The sequence below is a fragment of the Nicotiana sylvestris genome, chromosome 7, assembly GCF_000393655.2.
Source record: "Nicotiana sylvestris chromosome 7, ASM39365v2, whole genome shotgun sequence".
In the NCBI taxonomy this organism is placed as follows: Eukaryota; Viridiplantae; Streptophyta; class Magnoliopsida; order Solanales; family Solanaceae; genus Nicotiana; species Nicotiana sylvestris.
In genome coordinates this window covers 44,671,318-44,681,405 of record NC_091063.1, presented here as the reverse complement: position 1 = coordinate 44,681,405, position 10,088 = coordinate 44,671,318, and the positions used below count along the sequence as shown (strand labels likewise).

Genomic DNA, 10,088 nt, shown 5'->3' with positions numbered 1-10,088 from the left:
CAAATCAAGTATTAATCATCTTGAATAGTAAATAAGTAGAAATTACCCGAACATTGTTTAAATTCTGTCTCTGTGGAGACTATATTTTACTATATTATCTTGGATTAACGAGAATTAATTTCATGTTGTATTTTGCGCTCGTCAATTACCAAGTCACTATCCTTCTATGGAAGAAACTAATGGAGATTATATTTTGACGGGGATAATGTTGAATAGAATGACATCAATAATTGTATCTTATTAAGAAAAACGTATAATTAACGGTAATGTAAACGAAATTATAAAGGCAAAAAACATACGAAGAAAAGAGAAGAAGAAAGCAACATTCATGTGGCCCATTTCTTGTCAAATCAGTAGGTCCTTTGATGTGATTTCATCCCCCATTTTCTCCTGTTCTTTTAACCTTTGCCTTAGCTTTTCAATAGTTGCCTCATTTTTGGCTACAAAAATCGATCAATCACAATCTACTTCAATTCTACTAAAAACATGTCAAATTTTGATAGAGGGAAAGAATTGGTTGAGGGATCATCAAGATCCCCAGGCGATCAACCAGCCACACTGAGTCGATACGAGTCTCAAAAACGACGAGATTGGAACACTTTCGGTCAGTACTTGAGAAATCAAAGGCCACCAGTTTCCATATCCCAATGTAATAGCAACCATGTCCTAGAGTTTCTCCGATATCTAGACCAGTTCGGGAAAACTAAGGTTCACTTACAAGGTTGCATCTTTTATGGACAGCCCGAGCCACCAGCTCCCTGTACTTGTCCGTTAAGACAAGCGTGGGGAAGCCTTGACGCTCTCATAGGACGGCTTCGAGCCGCCTATGAAGAGAACGGCGGCTCGCCTGAGACAAATCCATTTGCCAGCGGTGCTATTCGGGTCTATCTAAGAGAAGTGAAAGAGTGTCAATCTAAGGCACGTGGCATTCCGTACAAGAAGAAAAAGAAGAAGATTGGTGGTACCAGTGACAGCAAAGGAGATGATGATTCCACTTCTTCTCATCACCCATTTTCTTGATCCAATTAATATATATATATATATATATTGGATTTCTGCCTATTGCCTGCTTCTTCCCAATGGTAAGATCTTTCAAACACTACTAAATTTCTTGTGCTAGCTAATTTTCTTTACTTGAGTGCTTAGTTAATACACTACGAAGGGTATAAATTTTTTTCTCTTTCCCAAGCATCTGTAACTCTGGCTGCCTTTCCACTCATCACTTTGGTTTTCGCCAAGCCAATCAAATCTGCCTCTTGTGCTCTTATATAATCTTTGGCCTCTCTCTTCTCGACTTTACTAATAAATCATATTTAAACTATATGCAAAGTTACAAGGAGACGTAAGGGACTAGGCCGATACCTCTATATATTGAGGGAAAGAGGCATACTTTCAGTATCTTTACATCAAAAGGCAAGATCCAAAGGTGAAAAAATATAACAAAAACTAGTACAAGTAGGATTTTTTAGATTGACTATATGATGGTTGAAACAAGATCGTTCTTTGACTTTTATATAAAGTCTTCCTTCAAACTTATGAGAGGGGTATAATTAAAGTTTTTGTTCAAAAGGACAAACTTACTTTATGTTGAACACTAGGTTTCAATGATCTTAAGGAATGGTTTCAATGATCTTAAGGAATGGTTTATACTGTTAGACTGGGTTTATCAAAACCCGAAATGATGATAAGAAAACTTGGTGGGGGAAAGTAGAGTCTACATTCCTTTACAATCTTAACTCGTGAGTTTCAATTGATGAAAGCAGGAAATATTTAGCCCTTTACCTCAAACCCTAGAAATGCTGGATGAAAATGGCAAAAATATGATTGAATCTCTATTGGATCGAAGTGAACGTTTTAAAATATTAAAACTACACTTGCAAATTTGAAATCTAAGCATATCAAGCAGAATTCCGATAACACTCTCCAAATTAATAACCCCATTTACCTTCATGAAAACAAGATTTGTGGAACATAAATTTGACTGACATGAATGAAGAACTGGCTCGTCCTCTTCTCTAACTTTGGTAACAGCTAATTAGCTCAAGAATGCAAAGTTTTCTGTAGTATTTGGACGTAGTAACTATTCCTGGTTTTAATATTTGTCACCCTTTAATTTCAACTTGTTTATATTCTTTTCGGATTCTGCAGATTTTGTGCACCCCACATATAGTCATTTGAGGAAGCATACGCTTTTGCAGTTTAGCAGTATCATCCTAGAATAGATAATTATATATATAGTAGTAATTAATGTCCTACACCTGAATCAATCAATGTATAATAATTTACTCAACCATGGATAATAATTCTTGTTAATTTATAAAAAAGTAAGTTTTACATTGGATTTTTAAATCCGCAAAATCATGATTACGAATCTTTCTTATGTACGAGAAACAATATAATATATATAGATATTCCTTCAACTTCTTGGTAACATTAAAATACTAAATATTAATATTCCTATAAGGGCGCACTGATAGATCACCTTATTAATGCAAGGACAATTTTGAGATTTGAATCTTTCATAGTTTAGTTGTCCTTTTGTATCTTTACAAGATTGCTCACTGTTTGTATTGGATCTTTGTGGGGGGTCACACTTATTCTTTCTTTGTCAGAATGCTCTTATATACACATATTTTTCATAAAAAAATAATGATGTACTATGACATATTCCTATTTTCGCCAATATCGATACTGTTGGTCGTTTGCTGCATTTTTTGTCATCTGTTTGCTTCTGCTTCATATTGTTCATTGACATTCAAAATGGAAACAGGTAGCTCATCTCTTGTTTTTTTATGTAGTAACAATAAGAATACTGGACAGAATGTGGGGTTATTTAGTTTAGTTACCCTTCTTTTTAATTTCACAAAATGGTAAGGTGATGATAATAGGTTAATCCATAGGCGAATGTAACTAATCATAAAAGATTAAACATAAGCAAAATATAGAGTAAGCAAGGAAATGTTACTAATGGAACATGTAGGAATAATAGGTGATATTCTTTTATTGTTGACCCTCATTTTAATAGATTAAATGCATGAGCATTCAGAGATTTTTGTGAATTCTATATATATATATATATATATATATATATATATATATATATATATATATATATATATATATTTATTTATTTATTTTTGACGAATATTAATTTGAGATCCACAATGAAAATTTTCCTCCTAAAAAATAGTGATGTACTATGACATATTCCTATTTTCGCCAAACATAAGCAAACTCCACACACACACACACACAAAAATACGAGGAATATATTCACGAAAATCTCTGAGTGCTCGTGCATTTAATCACTTAAAATGAGATTCAACAAATATAGTGAAGGTTAAATGTAGATAATATTCGAATGTAAAAGGGTAAATTTGACCATTTTTCCTGGTTTAAATGATAGTCGTACATTCTCTTTTTCACAAAGTTTAAAAAGTCTACAGCATATAATTATTAGTGTTGTTTTTAATCTTTGGGATAATTTGGTCTGAAGACAAGTTATGTTGGGATTAGTTATGATGAGATTAGTTGAAATTTATTATGATGGGATTAGTTATTCTCGTATTATTTGTTATTGATTGTTTGGTGTTGTGTTAATCATGGGATTTCAATGTTACTATGTTATCCTGAGATAATTTATCATGGGATTATTATTTCATCCTCTGGCAGGTATAAGTTATCCTGGTATTATGTTTAATTTCGGGATAACTTATCTCAAGATTAGTAACCAAATAAGAAATAAGGTGGTGCTAAATTTTTATCCGAGGATTATATTTGCTTATCCATCATTCCAAAAACCCCTTAGGGGTTGTTTATTACAATGGTGGGATATAAACAAGGATATTTCATGGGATTAGCTATCTCATCTATATATAAGATAGTTAATCCCACAAATTTAATACAAAATTTTATCCGAAATTAATTAATACCCAAATCAAGTATGGGATAAATACAATCCCAAGTTCTATTTCTAAATTAATATTCTTATCTTGGTAACCAAACGACCACTTAGTGTTGATTTTATGGTTGATGCATGTTTGTTTCTGGTTTTGAAAAAATGATTGAATATTTGTTAAACTCATCAATGTTTGGAGTGTGTATGTGTGTCTATATAGTTAAAGGAATCAATCTAGAAAATTTAATTGTCATGTTAGCGTCCACGCTTGTAGTTTCTTCGTTTTTCATGTAAGTATATAACTTAAGTATAGGTTATTTAAATGAGTTACACGGTCAGTAAAGATATGTATAGACAACTCAACTTGTTTGATACTGAAATATATATTGTTGTTTTATTGTATAACTTAGTATCTAAGAAGATCTGAAAAGATGGGAGCTATATACACTGCCAATAAGATGAATTTATTTCTATTTAATCTAAGTATATTTTAATGTATAAGTGGCTATATTGGTAAAATTAGATCAACTTTGCAGTATAATATTATTAATTTCATGATTAGAGATTGAAGAAGGTAGAACATTATATCTATCAGTTACCTAAGTGTAACTTAACCATTCACCCTTCTAGTGCTTCTATGCCGCGAGGTTCAGTATTGATATTCCTTTCCAACAACAACAACTCAGTAGAATCTCACTAGTAGGGTCCAGGGAGAGTAGAGTGTACGCAGATCTTACCCTTGTCCCGGGGGTAGGAAAGCCGTTTTCAGGAGACCCTCGGCTCAACAGACGAGACTATTGTTTTTCCTTTCCCTATGCTTAAAATAGGCTTTTACAAGTAGAAGACTGGGAGTGTTAATTTGTGCTCTTTAATTAAGGATACATTTCTAGTATCGCCTTTGATGTTTCATAGAGGAACTCTCCTTCTTACTTTATCTATATGTATTGAATTCTTATATTCTGATTAACTAGAAATCAAAACCGACTCAACATTAATGATTACATTATACGTTTATATTGTTTCTATCTTTTCTTTTGACATAATTATACATGCACATTTTTAATTTGTGTAAGGCAGATAACGTTCATATTATAAATACTCTAATCCTTGAAATATATTTCTAGAGAATAGAACTGATGACTGTACGCTTCATGAGCAGGATATTGCTGAACAATTAAGCGGTTTGCTATGTAGCTCTGGAAGAATTGTATTATGTCAACAATTTGGTTATAAGCCCCTTTCCTTTCTCTGCTAATTAAGTATTAGTATTGTTTAAGGGCCTTTCCTTTAAACAACTATTAAGTAATCCACTATTATTTTCTGGCGAACTTAGCCCATATTCCCAGCTATTAGTGAATCGTAAATTATCTCTTGTAAGTTTGTAAGATCATAAAACTTTTTGTACAAGTGATTTTCCCATTTGCCAGTGCAGCTTTTCTCAGTTTTGGATCCAAATTCTACCGTGCAGTACGTAGTTTATTCTCGGAAAAATTACGGTACACATACTATAGTTATTGTTCGTAGTTATACTTTCAGAAATTTACCGTTCGTAGCTATATTTGAATTTTATAGCAAATTCACTTGTAATACTGAAACAAGATATCGATTGTTTCGAACTGAAATAAGAGAGCAACAGCATCCGCTTAGTAAGCGGAGGCCTCGAGTTCGACGATTCTCAATGAAGCATTCTATTTTTCTGTATTAATGTACTGCGTGTCTGAATACAAGTAATACAAGCTAGTAACATGAACAGTAGGTACAAATGATATAATTAGACAAATTATAGTTGCGTATGGTAATTAGGCTCTAATTTGTATTGCTTTATGAAAATTCCTCATTATTCTCCTTTTTACCGTCGTGATATCAACAAAGTGAGTCTAATTGATTTCTCGCAAACTAAACATTCTCAAATTGTTTCCTTTTGAAAACCAAAAAGATATCTGTCAAAATTACAAAAGTCAAGATAGAAGTAATTAAGTCTAAACACAATTGTTGCCTATCCATTACAAGAAATTAAACTAATTGCCATGATGGTTTCTTCTCATTTCCATGGTAAGTGATACTTATCTTAAGCTAAATTCAACTGACATTTTCAAAACCAACCAAACTCGGTTTCTTATCAACCTTATAATACATACAAGCAAGATTTAACTGATGAAATTACACGATAAGCGAGGTTCAGTTTAGTTTTCACAATTCCCTTTCCCCTTCCTCTTTTTCTTCTACCAATGTAATCAAAGAAAAACTTAATTAAGTATATAGGACCAAACGAATTTTATAGTCAATCACTTTATGTTACCACTAATGTAAAACGGATTCATTTTTTAAGTAGTGAGGAGATTTCCTGCTTTCTTTTATCAAAATTGGACATTTTAAGACCGTTAGAGTTAAAAAAAATTACACTATCACGTCATCCAAAGAATATTTACAGATATGTGTGATGACCCGCCACGTCATTGTGAGCACGTGATTTTTGTTTCGCGCGACAATCGCTCCAAAAGAAATAAAAAGTAATAACAATTGATCCTGTTGAACAATTTTTGGATTTTTACATGGCACTTTGTTAATTATTTATGATTTTTTGCCCATTTTACTTTATTAAAACAAAATACAAAAAAAAATGTACGTGTCATGCGTAATCTGAACCGTAACACGGTTGTTAAATAAAAAATCATAAATAGGCATCTTTGTCCGTGATTTTGTTCTTGCTTGATTTTACCTGTTTTAAAATATTTTAATGTGTGTGCAATTAATTGTATTAAGTGTTTATTTAATCTTAGTTTGATTTTACTTAGGTTTTGTTTTTTAAAAAAAAAAATATAAAGAAGAAAATAAAATAATAATAAAAGCCCTTCCTTTTAAAATTGGCCCAAACAAACTCAGCCCAAAACCAGGCCTGCCCGGTCCAGTCCAAGCTGACACCAAGGACGTCCAAACGACGTCGTAATGGTTGAGTCTGATCTGAGCCGTTGATCTCCAAATGATCAACGGCCAAGATCACCTCCCCATAACCCACTAATGACCCCGACCCGTTTCCACCCGGACCGACCCAAACACTCTAAAAGATGAAACGACACCGTTTTCCTCGAGCTGAAGGATCCTGGCCCTTCATCGTGCCTCATCCGACGGTTGAGATCGACCCACCCATTCCATATATAAGCCCCTTAACATACCCTGCCCCCTCTATCCAATACCCCAGCCTTCGTCTCCACAGACCCTTCCCCTCAAACCCTAGCCGCCCCCATCTCCCTTCACCAGAAACCCGGCGGCATGAACGCCGGTGATCTTCACCTTAACACCCTAGAATCCCCTTGACATCCTAAACATGGATTTGTTAACTACTTAACTCGGATACCATCCCACCTTCTCGAATCTTCATTTGAAGATTCGAGTCAAAACTCGATCTACACCGTTTAACCCCAGCTTCACACCAGACACTCCCCAGACCCCCTCGAGACCAAACCATGCTTGGTTTGGTCCGAATCTGATCAGGGAAGCATGAATCCCAGATCTGATTTTTGGAACCTTAGGGTTCCTCGTCACTGGTCCATGTCCGTTCGAGCCAAAGAAATTAAGGTCTAATGGACCTTAATCGAAGTGTTTCTCATCTGAGAAACACTTCGATTAAAGTCCGTTCAGCCTTAAGAAAGGTCTGTCCAAGTCCGAGTTAAGGTTTTGATTTTTCGAGATTTGAGGTGAGTCTTGCTTTTTCTTTTCTTATTTCTGTTTAGTCCATGTGATTGACTAAAAGTCTGTTCATGTTTGTTTTAATTTGTGTCTTTAAATTTTATCAACTTTTGTTTGTCCACTTTACCTGAACCTCTGTGTTTGTCTGAATCCCTCTCCTATTCTGATAATGCGTATGTATGTGCTGTGCGAATAATTGAGCTTCAAATGTTGACTGATCAATTGGCTCCTCGAGTACCACTTTGCTTAGTCAGTATAATTCAAATCGTGTGTCGATACAGTTAAATGTCTGATTTTTGGTTACGATTGTATGTGTTATAACTAGTATAGTCGAGTCGACATGTGTCGTCAATTAGTTTCAACTGTCTGAACAAAAATAAATCGATTTGCTTCTTTTAAACATTGCCTGAATCAACTAAGAACTAAGTTCAGTTACTTATAGTTGTTAATGTGACTTCAGAAACCTAAGGTTTGGTCTGTAATTGCAATCTGAATTGATGGCATGTGCACTTGTGCACAACATGTGCATAAAGGCCCTTTTCGAATTAAAATAGTTTGACAGCATGCTTGTCAGATTATATTCCTGCTGCCCATGTTTGCTTTTAGTAAATAAAATGGGAAAGAGGACTGTCAGGGAATGTCATGGGAGGGTTTTATTTCTAAATAATTAAGTGGAAAAAGAAAACAGAGCACATGGGAGGGGGTTTCTTTTGGTCTAACAGGCTGTTAAAGGGCTAAGGTTTAGGCTTATAAAAGAAGAGAGCTGAAATACAGAAGGGAGGGGATATAGAGCATACATAGAGAAAAGAGAGAAAAGATAGAGAAAAACAGGAGGAGAAGGAGAAGAAAGGAGGACACCTGATATTAGGGAGAGCATACAGAGAGACAGAGGGAATTGTGAAGAGAGAGCATATAGGAGACCATCTGAGAATAAAGGGATGGGGATACACATTGAGAGATATACACATACACACATAAGTCAGGCATACAGATTTTAAGATAGACATAGATACATACACACAGACAGATAAAGAGAGAATACACATAGAAAAATTTAGTTTTGGAGATTGAGGGTTGCAGTTCTGAAAAGCAGAAAACTGGAAAGAACTCTGTTTGGTAACACAGACAGAAAAAACTATAAATCGCACTCTTCTTGCTGTCTTGGTTTCAATGGTCTTGACCTGTTTGTCCAATACATAATTTCTTCTAAATCCAACTGAGTATGCTGGTTGTTTGTTGTTTCACTCTGGGATTTGGTCTAGCTGGGATTTTGGTTCTATTCCAATTATTTTGTTTTGTTGTTGCTGCTGCTATTCTGCTATCTGCTGCCGCTGACTCTTCTGCTTCACTTCTTCTTTGTATTTCAGCATTCAAGTACACATTTCGAGTCCCATTTTGGTGTTAACTATAACAGTTTGAAAGCATGAAATGAAAGGAGTTTGAAGAAATTTAGATGTCTGTTTTGTAATGCTCATGGTATATTGACTTCTTTTGTATAAATTGATTAGTGCGTAATTCAGTAGCGAAAGATTGGTTAGATAATACTTAATCAAGTTTAGCCTCTTGCATCTTAGTTTATAGTTGTTTTCTAGTACAAGATGTAATGGTACAACACGTAGGACGTATGGATAATTGGTATAGAATTTTCGACTGGATTCACGTTTAACTACTGACATGCATAGGATAGAATATTTCCACCTTATACAATAATGTTCTGTGTTATTTTTAGATCTTTTATCAGGACCGCCAGGCAATATATAGGAGCACGTTCGAATCCCCATTAGTAATAATGCCTAGCGTTTAATTTCCTTAATCTAGCCTAAATAAGTCTAGTTAAGTTCGATTCGAGAAATGTTTGGATACAAGTATAGCATTCTGTCAATCTCACACGTTTCACAAGGTACGACGCCTCTTCACTTTGTAAACAATTAAACAGAAATTAATAAGAATCCATTTGAGGCCAAAGCATATAATTAAATTAGCATGTATCTTTTTTCCTTCTCGTTTTAAAGACAAATGCATTAGAAATGTAGCCACTTTAGGATATCCTTTCTAAAATAGGGACGAGCCTCGACAAACAAAAATGCACAAGCTGCGGGGCCCTCTAAATGTATATATTAAAATACTTAGAATTCGGGACAGGCCGTTTAGCGAATTTTACGGCCTTCCCAAAATAACAATACGCTAGTTGCTTTAGGCGCACCTTTAATAATTTAACCTTCTTAAACACGGGTGCACATTGATGTGACCCAAATCCGAATCTCAACGGAGTCAAAATGTGTCGACGACCACGGGTGCATTGATTGTGACGTGGTTCGAGATGCATTTTCACGACGTTGCAATTCTATAAAAATAAATGATAATAATAAAAGCGGTTTAAACTTAATAAAAGCACATAAGTCACAACATGTATTTAAATCAGATATTTAGCCATTATAACAATTTAAGCGACCGTGCTAGAACCACGGGATTCGAGGGTGCCTAACACCTTCCCTCGGGTCAA

At 34.6% G+C, this 10,088-nt stretch overlaps 1 protein-coding gene across 1 annotated transcript; it reads left to right on the top strand.

Annotated features, from left to right (window-relative positions):
* The first annotated feature begins 347 nt into the window (after positions 1-347).
* On the top strand, positions 348-5,339 carry LOC104234174 (protein LIGHT-DEPENDENT SHORT HYPOCOTYLS 10-like). The gene is made up of 2 exons (XM_009787704.2): positions 348-1,082; positions 5,058-5,339. The coding sequence occupies exon 1, from the start codon at positions 487-489 to the stop codon at positions 1,018-1,020; it is 534 nt and encodes a 177-aa protein (XP_009786006.1). The 5' UTR covers positions 348-486; the 3' UTR covers positions 1,021-1,082; positions 5,058-5,339.
* Positions 5,340-10,088: the final 4,749 nt, after the last annotated feature.